A 23,398-nucleotide genomic window follows, 5' to 3' on the forward strand; every position below is an offset into this window, starting at 1 on the left:
GGCACTAAGGCAGTGGGAATGGCTAGGCTACAGGTTGGAGGGGTTAGGCATCTCTCAGTTTCACCAGGTAAGTTGTTTCGCATAACAAGCAAAAGTCCATAAAGAAAGCTTGAGAATCATCAGCATATAGACAGTGATTAAATCTATGGATCACCAAGTGAAGTAGTATAGAGGGAGAAGAGAAGAGGGCCCAGGATAGAACCCTGAGGGACACCTGTGGTTAGAGGGCATGATCTGGAAGATCTGCAGAGGAAACAGAGAAGGAGCAGTGAGAGAGGAAGGAGGAGAACCAGGAGAGAGTGGTGTCCTGAAAACCAAAAGAGAAAAGAGTATCAAGGAGGAAAGCATGATCAGCAATGTCAAAGGCTGCAGAGAGGTCAAGGAGAATGAGGATTGAGAAAAAGCCATTAGATCTGGCAATTAAGAGATCAAAAATAACTTTGGAGAGAGCAGTTTTGGTGGAATGATAAAATCAGAAACCAGATTGTAAAAGGTTTAAGGAGAGAATAAAAGGAGAGAAAGTGGAGGCAGCTACTTTCGATGGCTTTTCTGATGGATTTAGTGACAAAGGGCAGAAGAGATAAAGGATGATAGTTAGCAGGGGTGGAAGGATCAAATGAGGTTTTTTTCAGGATGGGAGAAACATGGGTATGTTTGTATATAGTAAGGAATGAGCCAGTAGACAGATATATTGAGAATAAGTGAAAAGGTGTTGATGAGATAGAAGGCAATCTGTTGGAAGAGACAAGATGGAATAGGATCTCTTAAATAAGTGGAGAGATTAGCTTTGGTAAGGAGTAAGGCCACGTAAGACAGGGATGAAGGAGGAGATAGTTGTAGAAGGCATGTGAGTGTTAGGAGAAGAGAAAGAGGTAAGAAGAGGGAGCTCGTGGTGAATGACCTCAATTTTTTTCTATAAAACAGGAGGCAAGGTTCTGTGAGGATTAAAACTGTCCAACTTACAATAAAAGAGACTGAGGCAGAGCTCTGAGCCAATGGTACTTTATTAAAGGGTCCATGGTCCACTCTAATGAAGAGGACCTCAGATCTTCCTCACCATCTGAGATGCCCCCTTCTTTCAGGGCATTATTTTTATAATGCTTGATACCAGATTTGATACATGAACACTCTAAACAGCCTACACAAAATACGAAATCTCATTAGTTGATAGACTTTGCTTCATGGGCCAAAAATGATGCATCAGCTAGAAATGGTATGTCAGCAGTGCAGTCTCAGGTTAGGCAAAGCATGGGGCACCTCCACTGACTAAGCGGTCACAAGATGGTCACTTGATCATGTTGAACAAGAGTGGTCCAGAGGTACACAAATAAGTTGGGGGACATTCCATGGTAATTGAATCACCTCAGCCATGCTGGACTTGGTCACCATAACAAGTTAAAACAAGGGTATAGGGCTTCTAATTAGCTTCTTATGATTAAGCAAGTGAACTTACAACCTGCAGTTCACAGCTCTGGGGCCTAATATATAGAACATATAATCACTATCCCTATGGAATCATATCAAACTGATTAACACTAATTAGAATAGAGTAGGGGTCCAAATGAATCATTTCTCACAGTTCTCACCTGAGAGGGTGGGGGAAAGGGGAGCCATGGAAAGTGTAAGGAGGGATGAAAAGGTTTGGAAGAGCTGTTGGGGAGAGTGGGATAGTGAGTTGATAAGGGAATATAGTAGGATTGCCTAGCAGCAGTGAGGGCCTAATTGAAGTGGTATAGCATAAATTTGTAGTCAACTCACTCAGAACAGTTGCATGATTTCTTTGTCTTTATTCAGTAGCACGTGTGTAGGAGTAAAGATGGCAAATGATATAAGTGATCCAAGACTGAGTCTTGGCTGGACAGAATCAGAGAAATGATAAGGGGGCTAGGGATAGATGAAAGGAAGATAGTGTAGATTTGACTTGGTTCACCAAAGGGTCAAGATGGGGAACAGAGGAAAGAGTGGTTAGTGCAGTTGAGATAACAGGCCAAAAGAGAGGAGAGAATTGAGGGGTCAAAGGATTGGAGGTCATGGTGTGGAGTGTGAAGGGAATTATGATTTTCATATTAATTGATATGATATGTGTAATGAATATAGTAATAGATGTAGTTCTCAGAATTGTCTCTTCCAGTTTGAGTCAGACTTACAATATAGCTTGAAATGATCAATCAAACCTTGACAATGTTCACAATCACTGCATTCTTGTGCCTGTGTAGCTTAAGCGAAGTAAATCAAAATATAAGATTCAAGAGAAGTATAAAAAGGTAAACAGGAAAGGGAAATCATAAGGCACTTAATAAATTTAAACTGTTTTTATTCCTACATGGGAAGATAATGTTTTGTAACTCATAAGACCTTTCTCATTATTAGGATAGTTAGAAGGCATATATATATATATATATATATAGACAGAGGGTACAGGTATGAGTTGAATATGAAGGAATGATATCTAAAAAAATAAAATTTAGGGGTGAGAGAGGAATATACTGGGAGAAAGAGAAAGGGAAAGGTAGAATGGGGTAAATTATCTCACATAAGAGAGGCAAGAAAAAGCTTAGGTGAGGGGGAGTGAGTAAACCTTACTCTCATCAGAATTGGTCTCAAAGATGGAATAACATACACACTCAATTGGGTATAGAAATCTATCTTACCCTACAGGAAAGTAGGAGGGGAAGGGGATAAGAGAAGGAAAGGGGTGTGTGATAGAAGGGAGGTGAGATTGGGGGAGGGGTAGTCAGAGGCAAAATACTTTTGAGGAGGGGCAGGGTGAAAGGAGAGTGAGAATAGAATAAATAGGGCTAGGAATAGGAGGGAGGGAAATAGTTAGCAATAGTAGCTGTAGAAAAAATTTTGAAGAAAGTTTCTCTGATAAAGGCCTCATTTCTCAAACATATGGAGAACTGAGTCAAATTTATAAAAATGGGAGCCATTCCCCAATTGATAAATGGTTAAACGATATCAGTTTTCAGATGAAGTAATCAAAGCTATCTATAGCCATATTAAAATACTCTAACTCATTATTGATTGGAGAAGTGCAAATTAAAACAATTCTGAAGTACTACCTCACACCTATTAGACTGATTAATAGGACAGAAAAAGTAAATGACAAATGTTGGAGGAGATGTGGTAAATATAAAACTTTAATTTACTGTTGGTAGAGTTGTGAACTGATTCAGCTATTCTGTAGAGCAATTTGGAACTCTGCCCAAAGGGCTATAAAACCATGCATAACTTTTGACCTAGCAATACCACTACTAGGTCTTATCCCAAAAGAGATTAAAAAAAACCAGAAAAGAAAAGGACGTATATGAACAAAAATATTTTTAGCAGCTCTTTTCTGGGGGTAAAGGATTGGAAACTGAGGGGATGCCCATCAATTGGGGAATGGCTGAACATGTTGTGGTGTATGATTGTGATGGAATATTATTTTACTATAAGAAAGATGAGCAGGATGCTCTCAGAAAAAACCTGGAAAGACTTGCATGGACTGATGCAAAGTGAAATGTGCTGTGTACAAAGTAACAGCAGTATTGCAAGATTGTAATATTGTAACTATAAATGACTTAGCTCTTCTCAGCAACATAATGATCCAAGACAACTCTGAAGGACTTACGATGAAAACTGCTCTTGATCCCTACAGAAAGAACTGATTGTATCTAAATACAGATTGAGGCATACTTTTTTTAACTTTCTTTATTTTTCTTAAGGTTTCATTTATTTATTTATCTATCTATTTATTTGTTGGTCTATGTTTTCTTTCACAACATGACTATTACGCATATGTTTTACATGACTACACATGTATAACCTATATTGAATTGCTTGCCTTCGAGGCGGGGGAAGGGAGAGAATTTGGAATTCAAAGTTTTAAAAATGAATGCTAAAATTATTTTTACATGTAACTGGGGAAAAATAAAATACTAAATTAAAAAAGGGAAATCTCTCTCTCTCTCTCTCTCTCTCTCTCTCTCACACACACACACACACACACACACACACACACACACACACACAGAGTAAAGTGAATCAAAGACTGGAGAACCTGTTCCCATCACAGAATTCTGGTCCTGTGACCCACCAAATAAAGACCCCCAAAGACCTGAGCCATATTGCTCCCACAGGACTCCAGAATTGTTGCATTGTCTTCTACTTGTGGGCTTGTCATGGGAAACCACTCTGGCCCTAGGGAAAAATCATTTGCAATCCACCTCTACCCCCTTCCCATTTGTGATTTATGTATAAAATCTCTGCCTTTACTTCAGCAAGGTGGAATTCTGATCAGGAGAATTCTCGATTTGCAAATCTATTCCTCATAATGAAACTAATTAACTTTGTCTCTGGCCTGCTGTTTTGTCATTCTCAGGTGGTTAGAGATTGGCTTAGTAAAATCCTGTTTATAGGAGAAAATTAGAGAAAACCTAAGGGAGAGGTGAAAAACCAATAGATAATGGTCAGATATGGGGATTTTTGAATTCTTGAATGTGGAGGTGGCACATTTCTGGTAAGATCAAGGATATGACCATCTTTGGTTGTGGCAGAGAAACTTTTGTCAAATGCCTACCTACACGGCAGCAAAGCATTTTAATATTTACAATATTTCCTATGCTCTAGTACAGGGAGAGTTATAGATCAAAAAGAGAGGCAGCCTTGGAGGCAGTAAGACGTGGGCTCAAGTTCTGCCTCTGACACATACTAACCTCCAAAGGTTCCAAGCAACTTTAAGACTAAAGGCAAATTACTAGCATGCATCTGATCTGATCAGGGAGTTCCTTTGTATTACCTACACCAACAAAATCATAGGTCTATACAAATAATTTCAGTGGCTGTAATAGCAGTAGTAGTAGCAGCAGCAGCAGAAGTAGTAGTAGTAGTAGCAGAAGAAGCAGAAGAAGAAGAAGAAGAAGAAGAAGAAGAAGAAGAAGAAGAAGAAGAAGAAGGAGAAGAAGAAGGAGGAAGAGAAGGAGGAGGAGGAGGAGGAGGAGGAGGAGAAGAAGAAGAAGAAGAAGAAGAAGAAGAAGAAGAAGAAGAAGAAGAAGAAGAAGAAGAAGAAGAAGAAGAAGAAGAAGAAGGAGAAGAAGAAATGTTTATGGTAGCAATAGGAACTCTATGATCTGTCTCAGGGGTGGGGAACCTGTGGCCTTGAGGCCACATGTGGCCTTCTAGGTCCTTGGATGCAGCCTTTTGACTAGGTCCAAGTTTTACAGAACAAATCCTTTTATTATGGGAATTTGTTCTCTGCAGTTTGGGTTCAGTCAAAGGGCTGCACTTGAAGCCCTAGAGGGCCACGTGTGGCCTTGAGGCCACAGATTCCCCACCCCTGATCTGGCTTTTAGGAATTCTCTCCAAAAGGAAATGAGTTAGTCTGGAAGAATTTGGTCTGTATCAACCCCTGCTGGAATCAGGGACAGTCTAAACTCCTGGTGATTATTGATTCCCCCTTCTAAGTGAGTATAGTGCCAACAATAGTGGAATAGGAATCAGGACACCTAGTTTCTACTCCCAACCCTCACCAGCTACAGGTTTGGCTTTGGCCAAAGAAACAGTTTGCTTTCTCAGTGTCAATGTCCTTATCTGTAAAATCAGAGCCTAGAACTCTATGGCTTCTTAGGCCCCTTCCACTGCTAATCTAAGATCTTTAGACTGAAGGAAACCAGGGAAGGCAGTAGGTAAATATAAGGAGGGGGAATGTTCCAGGCATGGAGAATAGTCAGAGAAAATGCCAAACTAAAGTGTTTTTTCATGTCTAAAACTAATACTGATGCCAATCCTGCCTTTGAGTTTCAATGCCATTCTCCAGGGCTTACTTTAATTTTCAGAAATTTCCTGTGTGAAACTGATAAAGCGGAAACCTTGTGGCCAATGCTCTTCTCACAGAATGTTAATAAAAGAGTCTTAATCTTTCTGGACGCCTGAGCTTTCACTTCCTCACAGGACCTTGTCTCCTCCACCCATAGCAAAGACTTCCCCACAGGTCTCAGGACCTTCCTTCCCAGAGCAGGTATGTAGCATTGATGTTGATTCCTTTCCAGTGTAACTCAGGAAACCAAATATGATACTTCCAACTAGCCGCATTTTATGTAAATATTACCAGAAAAGTAATTTCCCACCTTTCTGAAGTTTCTGAACTAGCTTGCCATTGTCTGATTAGATTTCTAATGTCAGAGAATTATTTTGCATCTTTCTGGGTCTTGAAACATGTAGTGTGCATTCAATAATAATGATATTTATGATAATAGCAATGATGATGATGATAATGACTGGCGTTTATGAGGGCCTTCAGGCTTACAAAGTACTTTCCGTATGTGAGGCACCTGCTATACATATATGACCTCATCTGCTCCTTCACAAGAGTTCTGTGGGGAAAAAGACTTATTTATCTGACCTTAAGCAAGTCATTCAAACTTCCCTGGGCTTCAGTTTACTAGTAAATTAAGTGAACGGGTTGGATCATATGGCCTCTAGAGTCCTGCTCTAAATCTATGCTCCTAGAAAATAATTTAATACTATATGAACACACACACACACACATTTCTGTTGAGAGATACAACACAGGCCCTGCTCTCATTTAGCTTACAACCCTAATGAGGATTGTGATGGGGGGAGGGTAGGTTCCCTTTTTTCCTTTTCTTGACAGGAATACTGTGACTTTAGAATAAGCTTCCATTTAAGTAACAATCTAATGGAAAGTAGTCTCTAACTCTTATATTTTACTTTCCTTTACTCCAGATTTTGGTCAAGGACACCCAAAAGACAAGATCCTCCCTATCTTGGACCCCTGAAGCCAGTGACAGAGTAACACATTGGGAAGTCTCTCTCCCTACTGACCACAGAACATAAGAAACCGCACCCTGGGGTAACGACTGACCATTGTCTAACTATGATCTTATGAGTCTATGGGATTCCTGTATACTAGAAATAGCTGTGGGAAAATGGCTTATATTCGAAAGCCTATTTGCCACACCACACAAGATCTCTTTTTATGAACCAACTGATGCTTCTTCCTATCTGGGCTTATAAATAATAATAATAACATTAATATGGTATTAAGTTTGTAAAACTCTTTAAATGTCTTAATTTATTTGATCCTCACAACAACTCTAGGGAAGTAGGTGCTATTATTATCTCCTAGATGAAGAAACTGAGCCTAAGGTATCAAGTGACAAGTTAATACAGCTATTCAGTGCACGGGGCAGGATTGGCATTCGGGTCTTCTTGACTACGAGTCCCATGCTCTATCCACTGTACCACCTGGCTGCCTAATCGATGGAAAAAATAAAGACTTCTTACTGTTTTGCTCCCTAAGTTGAAAACTATGCTTTTCTTTCTGTGATAGTTGAAGGGCGAGAACATAAATGGCTTTGATAAGGGGGAAAATGAGATGAGTGCATAGGAGATGTAAGGGGAAAGTGTTATCAGAAACTGGAGTTGGGAAAGCTCACATTCACCAGGGGAAAAGAATCAAAGAAAGAGCTTCATAGAAGAGGTGACATCTGAACAGGGCCTGGAAAAAAGGGGGGTGGGGAAGAGACTTCAATAGAGAGTTGGAGGGATGTCAAGGGAAATTATACTCAAGGCATGGGGGAGTATGAAGCAAAAAAAAAACCATATACAAGCATGGGGTTATGAATATTAACCCAGTTTGCCTGGAAAATAAAATACGTGAAGATAAATTTCGAGAGATTGGAACCAAGTTGTGGAAGGTCTGGCATGCCAGGATCAGGAGTTTATATTTTTTTGGTAGTCAGTATGGAGCCCCTTGAAGTTTTCTGAGAAAAAAGAAAAAAGAGTCACAGGAGCACAATGACACATTAAGAAGATTGATAGTCAGCTAGGTGGTGCAGTAGATAGAGCTCTGGGCCTAGGGTCAGGAAGACCTGAGTTCAAATCCAGCCTCAGACACTTATTAACTGTGTGACTCTGGGCAAGTCACTTCATCCTGTTTGCCTCAGTTCCTCATCTGTAAAATAAGCTGGAGAAGGAAATGGCAAACTACTCCAGTATCTTCTCCAAGAAAACCCCAAATGGGGCCACAAAGAATTGGACATGACTGAAATGACTAAACAACAACAAAAAATTGATATGACAAAGTTTAACTAAAAAGATAGGTTGGTCTTGGTCTTGTCTACCAATATTTTCGTTACAAACAAACCCTATTGAATTCAATAGGATAATTGCATTTGTTTTCAAGATCCTCCATGAGGTATAAGAGACATTTTGTGGTGTTGCTAAATCAGGCTTGGGAGTTCATTAGATTTTGTACATTATGACATGAATTTTGCCTCATCTTCTGTGTCATCTGCTCTTTCCTTCCCTTACACAGAGTTCCCTTGTGGCAAGATCTTAAGTGTCTCATTGTTTTGGATTCAAAGCAATCAAAGAAATGAAGTGTATCTTCATTTGATTTTCTCGGTGGTTCCCTTTGGAGTGAGGATGTTTTCTTCTTGAATTTGTGATCTGTGATATAAATGGATGATGGGGGTCAGCCGTGATCAACGCTGTCATTTCAACTTTGGTAAATATTTTCAATATAAAGGCATGATTCTGGCTTATTGAAATGTGGGTGACATGTGGATGAGTCGAGGGTAGGGGATGACATGGACAGAATTGAATGTAAGGAAGACCCTTTACCAACTGAGTAGAAGGTGGGTTGGAGAGCGGAAAGACACGAGGCACAGAAGCCAGTTGAAAGGCTACCGCAATGATTCAGGTGAGAGATGATAAGTGTCTGTGGTATGGTGTGACTGTGTGAATGGAGGGAAGGATGCAAGAGATACTGTGAAGGTAGAATTGGCCAGATTTGACAATAGATTGGGTACGTAGTGTGAGTGATAGTGAGGAGTCAAAGATGGCACCAGAGTTGCAAACTTGGGTGCCTGGGAGGATGGTAATGTCCTGGATACTAATGAGGTAGTTCAGAAGAGGGGTTGATTTTATTCAGTGAGTGTGCGTGTGTGTGTGTGTGTGTGTGTGTGTGTGTGTGTGTGTGGTGGGGTGTTGTGGATAATGATAACTGTTTTTGACTTGTTGAGTTTGAGGTTGCCTACATCAAATCTGAGATGTCTAATAGGTAGTTAGTGATATGGGACTAGAGCTCAGGAGAAAGAACAGGCCTGTTATAGATGTGAGTATCACCTGCACCAAGATGATACGAGAATAGAGAGTAGTAGCTCCCAAGAGAAAAGAGAAGAGGACCCAGGACAGGGCCTCTACAAGAATGGCGACAATCTGAGTGGAGAAATGGGGATGTGTATAAGAGGTGTTACAAAGGGGGCACACACAAGAGATATTATCAAGGTAAAAGTGACAATATTTGGCTTGTTGGAATATGTTGGGGGAAGTGCAGGTGGCACTGAGGTTGTGAGCCTAGAAGAGGGGTTGTACTGAACAATAATGGGAAAATTGGGAAGAAGGTATAGTTTGGGGGAAAATCTAAAGATTTTTGAGGGGGGACATGTTGTTTGAGATAGCAATTTGGAAACTGAGCTCAGATGAGAGACTAGGGCTGAATATATAGATCTGGGAATCATCTGTGTAGATAATTGAATTCATGGGATCTGATGAAATAACTAAGTGGGGAACTATAGAGGGGGAAGAGAAAAGGGCCTAGGACAGCCTTTTAGGTGACACCTAAATTTGGTATGCTTGAATTTTTACTTAGGAATGGTCAGATAGGAGGAGAATCAGGAAAGAACAGAGTTATTAAAACCTAGAGAGAGGGGATTATTTAGGAGGAGAATAATCAATACTATCAAATGCTATAGAGATTTCAAGAAGTAAGTGGATTGAGAAAAGGCCAGAGATTGCTGGTAACTTTGAAGACACCTGTTTTAGCTGAATGATGAGGTCAGAAGCCACATTTCAGAGCAAATGAGAGGAGAGTAAGCGGAGGCTCCAAGTGTGAAGAGTATTAATAGTCTACAAAAAGGCATGCTTACTTATTATATTGAGTTATTTAATGAGATGGATCCTCATTAATAACTTGGCAGATATCTATGGTCCACTTGAAAGAATTAGTTAGTACTTAAATATAAGGTGTTCTAAGAACATTAGATGTAATAGAATAAAATATTAGGTAGTGAAAGTTAGTAGAACAGATTAGCAGTTGTGAGTTATTGTTACTACAACTGCTTTTCTCATTAATGATATGTTTTACTCTATGAAAACATCCAAATGTTGAGGATAATGATGCCGTTATTATACATAGATACCTAATGAACCAACCAAATTATTCTTACTACCTTGTAATTCCTATAAAATAAATGAGATGGCTTACCAGCAATCAAACAGTTAAGTTTATCCCAAATAGACATTTCTGTTGTTATACTAACCTTTTATTCATGAGTGTGTGTTCCAAGTTGGTTGGTTGGTTTGATGTTGTGAGAAACGATTCATTTGGACCTCTACTCCATTCCAATCAGTATTCATCAGTTCAGTATGATTCCATAAGAAGTAATGATTATTAGCAATTATTAGTGATATGCTCATCTAGTCATCCAGTAATTGTACAAGAACAAACATGTATTTAATACATATTTTACATAAATCATATAGGAATAATTAGATAAGATAGGTTCTCATAGTAGGCCTTTATAATACTCCACTGATCATCACTTGTTTACCAGTTATGAAGCTCACTTGCACAACCACAAGAATGCTGACAAAGGTGTATCCGTCCTTATTTGCTCAAATACCATGTCCAAGCCCAGCATGGATGGGAAACTTTGGCATGATATGGAAGTCCCCCAATTTGTGATTATTATATCTCCTTCCCATCTGTACTATCTCTTCTTGACCAACATGAGGAGGAACCCATCCATAACTTAGTCAGCAGAGACATTTCATGCTTTGCCCAACCCATGGCACCGCCCCCCACCCCGGCTGATACATCATTTTTGGCCCTCAAGAGGAAGGTCTAACAGCCAGTGAGAGTTAATATTTTACTTTGCCTCTTCTGAGTATCTAGGTATCAGACCCTATAAAAATAAGACCTTGGAGACCAGGGGACATGTAAGATCATGAGGAAAGTCTGAGGTCCACTTCATGAGAGGGACCTAGGTCCCTTTAGTAAAGTGTTATTGGCTCAGAGCTCTGCCTTAATTTCTCTTATTGTAATTTGGGTATTTGGGGCCCCATATTTGTCCTACATTCTCAAAGAGGACCAAAATGACATCACTATGTTGGGATCAAGGTATAGGGTATGTCCAACTGTGGCTGCTCAGACAAGTACAAGCTCAGAAGGCTCTACCACACATCAGGGTTAATGAATCACCTTTCCAATTGGCTATATGAGTACTAGCCCTGTCACTTCACCAGGTGAATATCATATTGAAATAGCCAAAGTTATAAGGTAGTATAGTGGAAATTTGTGGTGAACTTTTCATTGGTTTCATGACATGAAATATGAATTTTTGTATTTAAAAGACTTCCTGAAAAAAGTTCTGAGAGGGATTGTATATTAGAGACTAATATCAAAGGAAACCTAAGGATGTTGGCAAGTTGAATTAAATAATAAACTCATGTTAGGACAGAAGAGACTAATTCTTACAATGTCCTCAAATTATTTCCAGAAACAAGTGAGCAGCAGGATTCCAAATCTACAGTAGCTTCCCATTATCCTTTTACAAAAAGACAAAAAGGAAGCCTCACACAAATGAGGAGCAAATATACAGCAAGTGATAAGTTCTGGACCTTACATGTTCTCTCAAATAGGCCTACATACTGAGACAAATGCTTCTTTCCAACCAACCATATTATTTTAACACTAGATTCATAAGTAAGTCTTTGTTAATTGCCTGCCTGTTGTCCTTAAGCATGAAATAAGCTCTGAAAAAATGGTGGGAAACAGAATGTTATTAGGACAAACAACTGGGCAGATTAGAGAGGCTTTCTTTGATATTAGAATGAAATGGAATTTTTAATTGAAGCAGGTGGCACAGAAATAGCTGATAACTCATCAAAACTCATAAAGAAAAAGTGAGTCAATTTCTTCTCATGTTCAGTGGGTTCTGATGTATAGGTCCTAAATTAATGCCCTTAATCCCAAGGCTTCCTACTCCCTTTAGCCTTTCTTTTGCTCAGTGTCTCATTTTTCTTTTGGCAGAATCTTCACTTTTTCTCCGTCGATTCATTGCAGTGGCCATGGGAATAAGGTTTTTTGTGATGCTGGCCATGTTAGTCACCATATTCTTTCACTGTAAGTAATGGCAGAGAAAGCTGAATCATGCTAATGTTATGCACTAAGCATTCACTTTCCTTTATATCACTCGATGACAAATAAATGAATAAGTGAGGTTGAAATATGTTGCTAATAATTATGAATTTTTATCATTGAATGAACAACACTTAAAATAAACTTTAATACACACATACATACATACATACATGCACATGCATAGAGGCAAGGAGTATAGTGACATATTTAGACAATAGACCATTAGATAGGATTGAGGTGAAAGAAAATGAAGGAGAATTTTTTTTAAATTGTGTCTATCATTTTAATATAGATAGGATGGTTTGTCCATCAGCACAGATTTTTAACACTAAAAGGCTTTGAGATGGATTCAAGTAATCTTGATAAGAGGTAGGTTGATGCTATACCATTATGTTCACTTAAAACACTTAGCTAATGTTACTAAATATGCCAAAAACATAAACTAAGAATGTGGCTAAAAGTTAAAGCAAATGTAGCTATTAAGATATAGTAAATGATCATTTCAGCCAGCTGAACACTGAAAAGTCAGTTCGGCATAGTAAAAAGGGCATTGGACTGGAGTTTAGGAAGATCTGGGTTCAAAAACCATCTCTGAAATGTACTAGCAAGTCATTTAAGTCATCAAAACCTCAGTATTCTCATTAGCTATAAAATGGGGTAATAATACCCAAGGTGCCACCTGTTGCCAAGTTGAATCAATTCTACCTTTACAACATCTCTTGTATATTCCCCCTTCTCTCCTCTGATGCTATCACCATTCTGATATGGGCCCTCATCACCTCATACCTGGGCTACTGCTAAAGCCTGCTGCTTGGTCTCCCTGTCTTAAGTCATTCTGCATTCCAGTTCATCTTCTGCTCAACTATCAAAGGGATTTCTCTGGTCTGACCAATTCACCCTCCTGTTAAAAAAAATCCAGTGATTCCCTGTTACTTCAAGGATCAAATATAAAATCTTATGCTTGGCTTATAAACCCCTACATAATCTGCCCCCTCTACATTTCCAGTTTTCTTATAATTTACTTTCCTCTCCCCCACAATCCTCACATCCTCGGAGATCGAGTGACATTGGCTTCTTTGCCATTGTTCCTCACAGGAGGCACTCCATCCCCTCTCTGTGCATATTCGCTGATTATCTGTTCCCTATACCAGGTAGAGGGTATGCCTCCCTCCTCATCTCTGCTTCTTGGTTTCCTGGCTCAAAGCGAATGTAAATAGTAACTGTTTTTCTTTTGGCCAGCCACCTTAAGGGTCTTCCCCTCCCAGTTTGATTTTTTTTTATTAAAAGGGCCATCCTTTGATTCACTTCTTAAAGAGCCTATTCACTGAATGGGTGTTGTCTCACTCAAAGTGAGCACTTCAAAAGACCTTAGCTTAAAAAGGCCACCATCCTGGGCCATCTCCAGTTGCTCTGATCAATATGTGGCCACTAGACCCAGACAGCTCTGGAGGAGAAAGTGAGGCTGGTGACTCTGCACAGCCCTTCCTCACTCACATCAAAGTCAATCACAAGTAATGTCATCACCTCCCTGGTATCATGGTCCTCTTTGAGAACGAAAGACAAACCACATACACACAAGCTTCTTTCAAGTCTCAGCTAAAATCCCGCCTTCTGCAAAAAAAACCTTTCCTGATGATCCCCCTTAATGCTAGTGCCTTCTCTTTGAGATCATCTTTAACTTATCTTGTATACAACTCGTTTGCACATAGTTGTTTACACGCTATCTTTCCCGTTAGAAAGTAAGCTAATTGAGGGCAGAGACTATTTTGTTTGACACATGGGAAGTGCTTTAAAAATACTTGTTGACTTTTCCCCTCCCCCTCTCTCGCTGGCTCCGCCCTCGACGGGAGCGGAGCGAGCCTACTCTCCTGGCTTGGGGGTCAGCGGGGGACGGGGCCGCTGCTGCTACCTCCACCGCGAGCAGCAGCCGGAAACATGGTGGGCCGGAGTGGCGCGATCGCTGCCGGCGTGTGTGGGGCCCTCTTCATCGGCTACTGTATTTACTTCGACCGCAAGAGACGGAGCGACCCCAACTTCAAGAACAGGCTCCGAGAGCGAAGAAAGAAACAGAAGCTTGCTAAAGAGAGAGCTGGGCTTTCCAAGTTACCTGACCTTAAAGATGCAGAAGCTGTTCAGAAGTTCTTTCTTGAAGAAATACAGCTTGGTGAGGAATTACTAGCCCAAGGTGAATATGAAAAGGGCGTTGACCACTTGACAAATGCCATTGCTGTGTGTGGACAGCCACAGCAGTTGTTGCAAGTTTTACAGCAAACTCTTCCATCACCAGTGTTCCAGATGCTTCTGACTAAGCTGCCAACAATTAGCCAGAGAATTGTGAGTGTACAGAGCTTGGCCGAAGATGATGTGGAATGAGAAACATGTCAACATAATAAAATCTTAATAAAAAATTTTTAAATAAAAAAAAAATACTTGTTTACTTGACTTGAAGCAGGGTTTGGGTGAGGTTTACAGTTTTACATTTTTTTCTTTACATCTTTAAGGTTTTAGGTTTATGTCTTTACTGGATCTAAAGCCCTTTGAAGTACTATACAGAAGCCACATATTATTATTACCCTAAAGAATGCTGTATTCTATTTAAGATGTGGCATTTAAAAAATAACAATGGGCACGATGCTCCAAGCTTGGCTCTTTTTTACTCACTAATTTTTTGTGATGGTTGGAGGGGGGCGGGCAGAGGGAGAGAGAAGGAATTATCTTTTGCTGTATAATCAACTTATTTTGATATACTTTATTTGAGCAGGTCATTGGCATCTTATAATAATATATATCTTAGAAATAATGCAAATAAAGTGAAACCCATTCGTAGGCAAAGCAACCTAGTAATGTTTTGTGTCATTCTGGTTTATAAATTACAAGCACAGTTTTTGGCACCGGTAGCTCAATATGAGCATTTTTGTTTTTGTTATCAAAGCATCATATATTGTTTACGCTCTGGAATAAATATATATAGATAGATGAACAATAATCATAAAAAGTATAGCTTAACAGTAACTTGAAATATGCTAAAAACAAAATAAGAAGATGGGTGGTGTGAGTTTGGTATTATTCATATGAGTAAGATAATTAAAAAATGGTGATGGTGACGGTTGATGACATAGCAGGATTCCTAATAATCATGGTTCTTTCTATAACAGTTTCCCACCCAAAGGCTCCAAGCAACACAACTGGTAAGTGGAAACTGTGTATAGTTTCATGAGCCAATAATTTAGAATAATTGAGAATGTAGACATGCTATGTAAGATAATTAAAAAATGATGATGGTGACGGTTGACGACATAGCAGGATTCCTAATAATCATGGTTCTTTCTATAACAGTTTCCAACCCAAAGGCTCCAAGCAACACAATTGGTAAGTGGAAACTATGTATAGTTTCATGAGCCAATAATTTAGAATATTTGAGAATGTAGACATGCTATGTAAGATAATTAAAAAATGATGATGGTGATGGTTGATGACATAGAACGATTCCTAATAATCATGGTTCTTTCTATAACAGCTTCCCACCCAAAGGCTCCAAGCAACACAAATGGTAAGTGGAAACTATGTATAGTTTCATGAGCCAATAATTTAGAATAACTGAGAATGTAAACATGCTATGGGGCTAAGTGAAGAAGCAGAAGGTCATATTTTCAGCTTTCTCCTAGCTATTGGTTACATCTTTTACCTGTTATGAGATCAAAAAGGGGAAAATATCAGGTCAATCTGGATCATTTCTAGCAGGTCCAGTTAAGGGCACTTGTGTAGATGTATGAACATGCTGGGATAGATGTAGTGATTTTTGTGTGTAATTTTAAAATTCTACATAAAGAAAGATATTCAATTGAAAATGTCATGTAAATGCTGTGGGATTTTCTAGGATTGATAAAATACACTCTCTTTCTAGGATTTTACTGTGGCCCATGTCCTAAGAATTGGGTTTGTCACAAAAATATCTGCTATCTGTTTTCTAATGAAAGCAAAAGTTGGAATCAGAGTCGAGCTTCCTGCCTATCTCACAATTCCAGTCTCCTTAAGATATATAGCAAGGAGGACCAGGTTAGATGTTTGCTTAAATTTCCCCTCCTGAAAGTATACATATGTACTCCACACATATAGTACCCCAATCCTACCAAGAAGGTGGGGGGGGTGTTTTCTCTTCTCTTCTTTGGGTCCAGCTTGCTCATTATAATTATATCATATATATAATTATGTTTCTATTTTATTCCACATTTTAGTTGTAATATATAATTATAATTCTATATTGCATGTTATAATTTTATATATAAGCATTTTTTCATTGTTGTTCTTTCCAATTACATTGTTGAAGTCATGTACATTGTTTTTCTGTTTCTGCTTATTTTACTCTGTAACACCAAAAATCTTTCCATTTTTCTCTGAATTCTTGCTATTTATTTCTATGGCTTAGCAATTTTCCATTACCTTCATATACCACAGTTGGTTTGCCAGCTCTTCAAATGATGGGCATCTACTTCTTTCCAGTTCTTTGCTACTAGAAAAAAGTGCTGCTATAAATATTTTAGTGTATATGGGTCATTTCTTTTTACCTATGTCCTCCTTGAAGTCAAAAAGTATGGACATTAAAGTCACTTTATAAGCACAAATCTAAATTGTTTTCCATAATAGGTGGACCAATTTACTGCTCCATTATTAGTGTTTATTAGTATGCCTGTCATTCTATGACTTTCAGTATTGACTATATCAATCTTTTGTCAACTTTGCCAATTTTCTAGGTATGAGGGTTTCTTTGCTTTGCATTTATCTTGGTAATAACTTGGAGCAATCTTTCTCATTTAATAATTATAAAATTTTCTTTTGAGAACTGTGTGTTCCTATCCTTTGATCACTTTTACATTGTCAAGTGTCTCTTGTTCTTATACATTTGTATTATTTCTCTACATGTGTGTATATCAGGCTTTTATAAGAAACATTTGATGCAAGAATTTCCCCTCAATTTTCAGCTTCTTTTGTTTATCCTAGTTGCATTAATTTTGTTCATATACATGCTTTTCAATTACGTGTAATAAACTTACATATTTCAGTTTTATGATCAAATTGTTCTTCTTATGGCTTGTTTCAAATTTTCTTCCATCTAGTGGATAGCATAATAGTTTAAAAATATTAACTCCCAAATGATAATTCTGACTCTGAGTAAATGTAATCTAGGTATGCTGATACTGCTTCTATGAAAATTCAATTAAACTATGTCAAACTATTAAGTTAAATCATTTGGAGGTGCCACAGAATATTTATGTAGCTATTTTATTTTGTTGCAATTGCATAGAATTTTCCCCAGGAAATATAACTGATGGAAGTATATGTTTTTATTTTTATCTACCCATATGGTATTTTTTATGGCCACAATTGTCCTATGATTTAGTTTTACTCAGTACAGAGAAGCAATTTGGTCTTGTTATTTCTATTTGAAAAGAAAGAGACCAGGGGCCTGTGGTATTTTTGTTGGACATTTTATTCCCTTTACCATATAATACAATGATCACACACACACACACACACACACACACACACACACGCACAGGGCTAGGGGGGAGAGAGAGAGAGAGAGAGAGAGAGAGAGAGAGAGAGAGAGAGAGAGAGAGAGAGAAATAAGAAGACATTTTTAATATAATTGACTGAGTAGGGATTTAGACAAAATGGGCATCAGATTGCATAACCACTAGTACTGGCAGAAAAGAATTAACAATGGGTTTATCTGTGATAATCATGTTGTAAGAAAATGCAGTTCATGGATTTTGGTTTTTCTGGCTTGTTTTAAACAGGATTTCCTCACACTCATAAAAGCATACCATTGGATGGGACTAGTACAATCTACACCCAGTGGTTTCTGGATGTGGGAAGATGGTTCACCTCTCTTTCATGACCTGTAAGTCCCTAACATATTGAAACATACTGAAGCATATTAAAGAGTCACCTAGGTAGCAGATAGGGCACTGGACTTGGAGTCAGGAAGTGTGACCCATGGCAAGTCACTTCTCCTCTCTCATCTGTAAATATAATCAAATCATCTGCAAAATGGAGATTATAAATAGTAGCCCCTATCCCTGCGGTTGCTTTGAGGATCAAATGAGAATATAGCTGAAGAATTTTGCTAACCTTAAAGCTCTACTCAGGAATTCTTATCTTGGGGTCTGTGAACTTGTTTTAAAAAATATTTTGGTTACTGGTTTTTAATATAATTGGCTTCATTTGTAATCTTTTGCACCTTATTTTATATACTTAGAAACATGATTCTGAGAAGTCCATAGGCTTCACCAGATTGCCAAAGGGGTCCATGATGCAAAAAGTCCTAGAACCCATGTTGTATATAAAATTAGATATTATTATTATTGTCTCTTTTCAACTCTGCGGGTTTGTGGGTTTTTTTTTTAGTTAGTATTATCAGCATCTTTGTCATTATTATCTTTTCCTCCTCACACTGGAATGCTGATAGAGCCAGAGAAAAAAAGAGGAGTCTTGAAGCCAAAGACGAAAGAGGGAAGGCAAAAACTTCACCCCAATTATCGTTAACCTCATAACAGCATTTATATAGAACTTTAAGATTTGCAAAGTATTGTACAAGTTACCTCATTTAACCCTCAATAGCCTTGTGAGGTGTTATTATAACTCATTTTGTTACTAGTCTTATTTTAACAGATGAAGAAATTAAGATTAAAGGAAGATAAGTGTCTTGCCCAGGACCAAATAACTAAGTGGCTGTGGTGGGATTTGAACTCAGGTCTACTGTAACCCCAAGTATTACTTGCTTACTTATCCACTGTGCCACCTAGCTTCCACCATGACTCTTGGAGTTTAAAGAACATCCTCATCTCCTTAAAATTTATGTAAATTGTTTAAGTCTTTTCTATTTCTTGGTCACTCAACAGGTCATTCTTAAGACAGCAGGGACCCTTGCTTACAAACTGCTGACAACCAAAGATCATATACTAGTCATATCAGTGTTAGGAAAACATGACTGGAGAAACAGACCTAATCAGTTCATTGTTCTTTAAGCTCAAGGAGCAATAACAAATTCACCATGATTTACAATCTCCGTCTATTCTCTGTTCCTTTCTTCTAGTATAAATAACATGGACTTACTTTCTAGCCAGGGAATGCTTTCAAAGTTTCCTCTTCTGGTTTATTTAAAGTTGGTTTATATTTCCCATTTCAGCAGTAAAATCATCCTACACTGGTTTTCTGGCCTTTACACTTATTACCATCTCATCCAAATAAATAAATTAATAATACTTTCCCAAGACCTATGTCTAATTGGTACAACTATTGTTTACTCTCTTCAACTGTATCCTTTATCTTTTTTCAATGGGTACTACCACCCCATCTCACTCAGTGCCTCAGGAGTTTGGACTTACCAATGTTTCCACAGTTGGCCCTGGAATGACTTCCTTCCCCATGGTGTGAACATGAGTAGCAGAGAGCTCTTCTGTATACCTCCATAAAGTTCTCCACTCTGGAGTCTCACTACCTCCTATACAACGAGAAATATGGACATGGAGGGAGGGAAATAGATATATGTGCCTGTATGTGTATATATGTATGTGTATGTGTGTGTATGTATACGTGTGTGTATGTGTATGTATATACAGATATCCATCCAAATGCACCTAAAGCAGGTACCTGGCACATAGTAAGCACTTAATGCTTGTTGACCTAAAATTATGTTTCTTTCTACTTGGTTTTGATTGTATTTTAATAGCAGGTTACTAGCTTAGTTTTTAAATTTATCTTCCCACCTTCTTAGGGGGAACAACTAGCCAGAATGTAGACCTCTCATCTTGTTTAATTTTAGAGCAACAGCATCACTATTGAGTATCTTGAGTATTTCATTCCTTACTTTCTGGACCAATAGTTAACACCATTTACAATACATAGAAAGTACTCCAAAATTTCTAGCAAGATCATATAAAACCATTTGCAATGAGATAATCAGAATGGGGGTTAGGAGAGTAAGATTCTATTTTCTATTAAGTCAAGTCCAAAAGTATTTATTGAAAAGACTATTTTGTCCCTAGGATTATGCTCTTAGCATTATGTGGAATCATAAGATCATAAATGGAGACAACCTTAGAGGTCATCTAATCCTGCTTCCTATAAGCAAATAAGGACCCAGAGAAGTAATAGTAATGCCCAAGTTCATTCCTTTGAAGTTCCCTGGCCTCCAGTTCATGTATTTGCAAACAAATATTTGTATGCAAATGCACATTTATTGCTGTGTTTTCTTGAGATAACTCTTGGGTTTCTTTTGTTTGCTTTGCCAAGGAGAAGGTCTTTTCCCTGGTCACTGAGGCAAACATTGCCAGGATTTACAGGCGATTTGATTTTCCTCTTTAATCAGCAGGCATAAATATAATGAATACTATCTCTCTCTCCCCCGCCCCTCTCCCTCTCTCCCTCTCCCTCTCCTTCTCCCTCTCCTTCTCCCTCTCTCTCTCTCTCTCTAGACTTTCTTTGATTCCAGTGCAAAAAGGAAACTGTGCTGTGTATGGCTCCAGCTTCAAAGGCTATGTAGAGAACTGTTCAAGCCCAAATACTTACATATGTATGCAGAAGGTAATTCAGTCTAATTTTTATTACTAGAACACATGGAATTAAGACAATGGAAAGACAACACTATTCTCCGTGAAGATATTTTTTTAACAGCGATCATCAGGATCTCTCAACCCCTAACTTCAAAACTTCTCAAAGTCCTCTTCTCCAGGTGCAGGAAAAAACTTATTCCTCAATTTGTGATGCAGAATGCCAAGAGGTGATGGCTAAAGATATGAACAGATGCAAATAAAGGTCATCATAAGACCCAAAGGGAAAATTCTGGCTACTGCACAATGTGAGGTCGTTGCTCCTCACCCTAATCCCATTCTCTTAGAAAATAGCCTGTGTCAACTTATAGCAGGGGTTTTTAATCTTGTGTGTGTTCTGGACCCTTTTGGCAGTCTAGTGAAACATTTGGAGTTCTCAAAATGATGTTTTTAAATGTGTGAAATAAAACACATAAGAATGCAAAGGAAACCAATTATATTATTATAATATGTATTATATATAATGAATGTATTATATATTACTATAAACCAATATGTATTATATTGAAATAGTTATAAAAATATTGAATACTTCTTCATAATTTTTTATATCCATTCCTTCTAGGGTAACAGATCATTCTTTTCCACCTTATAATTCTACTTGGGGTACATATAGATATTATCTGTCTGCCTAAAAGAGAGGAATGGGGATACAGAGTGAACTGACCAAGAAACTTCAATATATACAGAAGGTGATAGCAATGACGATTCATGAAAGATGAACATGAAAGCCTGATAAGGTCCTATAAAGTGGTGTCAAGAACACTAAAGATTAGAATGAACTCAGACTGGTGAGAAGAGCTAAAAATCATAAAAAGAGGTCTATTTAGCTGTCTTGGGGAGAAAAAGAGGATCAAAGAAAGAATTGGAGCGCTGCTTGGAATGAATGAGACAATGGCTGAGAACAGAAAGAAGAGCTGCTTTACTTCATATTTAGCTACTGTTTTCTTTGCCAAGGAGTGTTGCCAGCACTTATGGGGTTTCCCGGTACCTACCTCTCTGTGCTCTGTACCCAGCCATGCAGTTGTGTGTCTGCCTTTTATTTTTACGATTGCCCAAGTTTTCAGTAAAGGAAGGAAGCTCTTCAATATTTACATTCACTGGCTCCCACTCCAGCTACTCTAGGGAAAGTGGCTAGTTGGAGTTGCTAATTATGCAAATGATGATTGGTTTGAAGTCTAGGGTTTTATTCAGCAAGGAAGAAAGTAAAAAAAAAATTATCCAAAGAAAAACATTAATCAGGCATGAAATAGGGTATTTTTTTTTCAAACAGAAAGAAGAGGAGTGAAGAATATACAAACTATAGGCTAGTGAGTTTTGCTTTGATCATTGGGAAATTTCTAGAATGGATTATCAAAGAAATTGTTATTGAGAATCTAGGAGTATCTATTAGGTATTATAAGAGGCCAGTATAGTTTAATTTGGAATAGTTGATATCCTAATACATTGTTAGTAGAGCTGTGTATTGGCATAACTATTTTAGAAAACAATTTAGAATTTTCAAATAAAGTGACTACCATGTCTGTACCTTTTGAACCAGAGACTCCATTAGTGAACTTATACCCTAAGGAAGCCATTAATAAGATGGTCCTCATATACACATAAACTTTTGTAGCAGTGTCTTTGTGATGTCAAAGAATTAGAAACAAAGTAAATATTCATTGATTGGGAAATGACTAAACAAATCCTGGCACATGAATATGATGGCATATTACTGTGTTATAAGAAATGGTGAATGTGATGAATACAGAGAAATATGGAAAGATCTTCCTGAGGTGATGCAGAGTGAAGTAAGCAGAACCAAGAAAATAGTATATATAGTAATTACAATATAAATGGAAAAATAAACACACAAAAGATAAAAAATAAATTATAAAAGCAAAATTATAAGGATTAAGCATGACTTATATGAAGATACATGAGAGGACAACTCTATTCATCCCTTCATGGAAGTGGGAGGTCCACAGGTATTGGACATTTGCAACGCATATGTTTTCTGACTTTCTCAATGTATTGTTCAGCTGTGCTGATTTTTTCTTTTTAAAAAAAATGCTATTTATTATATAGGATGGCTCTGAAAAGGACAGGGTGAGGGATAATGGAGAAAACCATGATAATGTAAAAAGTAAATGACATCAATAAGAATGTATTTTAAATAAAGAGTAGGTGATGACAAATTAGGTTTAAACCAACATCTCATACTATATACGTCATTATATTCAAAATGGATTTGACCTGATAAAAATATTAGGAGTGAACCAGATCAGGATCTCTTAACCAAAGAAAGGATGGAAGAGTCCTGAAAGACAGAAATAGATCCTTTAGATGACATAAAAGTGAAGGAATTTTAAACAAATAAAACCAATTCCACTAGGGTAAGTAGGAAAGCTGTTGACTGGGGAAATATCATTGCATAACATATCTTTGATAAGGGTCAGAAAGCATTTATTGAACACCTACTGTGTGCTACACACTGGGCTAAGTGCTAATGTTAAAGATATATAGGGAAATAGTCAATAGTCAATTCTCCAAAGGATAAATGATCAAAAGGTATAAACAAATAGTTCCCCCCAAA

At 37.9% G+C, this 23,398-nt stretch overlaps 2 protein-coding genes across 2 annotated transcripts; both read left to right on the top strand.

Moving 5' to 3' along the window:
* The first annotated feature begins 5,882 nt into the window (after positions 1-5,882).
* Positions 5,883-22,359, top strand: KLRK1 (killer cell lectin like receptor K1). The gene is made up of 11 exons (XM_036760242.1): positions 5,883-5,998; positions 6,727-6,853; positions 8,321-8,512; positions 12,101-12,193; positions 15,367-15,399; positions 15,548-15,580; positions 15,729-15,761; positions 16,116-16,267; positions 18,010-18,113; positions 20,689-20,797; positions 21,389-22,359. The coding sequence occupies exons 3-11, from the start codon at positions 8,470-8,472 to the stop codon at positions 21,416-21,418; spliced, it is 630 nt and encodes a 209-aa protein (XP_036616137.1). The 5' UTR covers positions 5,883-5,998; positions 6,727-6,853; positions 8,321-8,469; the 3' UTR covers positions 21,419-22,359.
* LOC118850675 (mitochondrial import receptor subunit TOM20 homolog) lies at positions 14,033-14,631 on the top strand. Its single transcript, XM_036760243.1, has one exon. The coding sequence runs from the start codon at positions 14,147-14,149 to the stop codon at positions 14,582-14,584; it is 438 nt and encodes a 145-aa protein (XP_036616138.1). The 5' UTR covers positions 14,033-14,146; the 3' UTR covers positions 14,585-14,631.
* Positions 22,360-23,398: the final 1,039 nt, after the last annotated feature.

This window comes from Trichosurus vulpecula, chromosome 5 (genome assembly GCF_011100635.1).
Source record: "Trichosurus vulpecula isolate mTriVul1 chromosome 5, mTriVul1.pri, whole genome shotgun sequence".
In the NCBI taxonomy this organism is placed as follows: Eukaryota; Metazoa; Chordata; class Mammalia; order Diprotodontia; family Phalangeridae; genus Trichosurus; species Trichosurus vulpecula.

Coding starts and splice junctions, on each gene's coding strand:
- KLRK1 (XM_036760242.1), top strand. CDS start 8,470: ATGATGGGGGTCAGCCGTGATCAACGCTGTCATTTCAACTTTG. Junction 12,194..15,366: donor AGTCACCATATTCTTTCACT/GTAAGTAATGGC, acceptor TTTCTATAACAG/TTTCCCACCCAAAGGCTCCA. Junction 16,268..18,009: donor TATATAGCAAGGAGGACCAG/GTTAGATGTTTG, acceptor TGTTTTAAACAG/GATTTCCTCACACTCATAAA.
- LOC118850675 (XM_036760243.1), top strand. CDS start 14,147: ATGGTGGGCCGGAGTGGCGCGATCGCTGCCGGCGTGTGTGGGGCCCTC.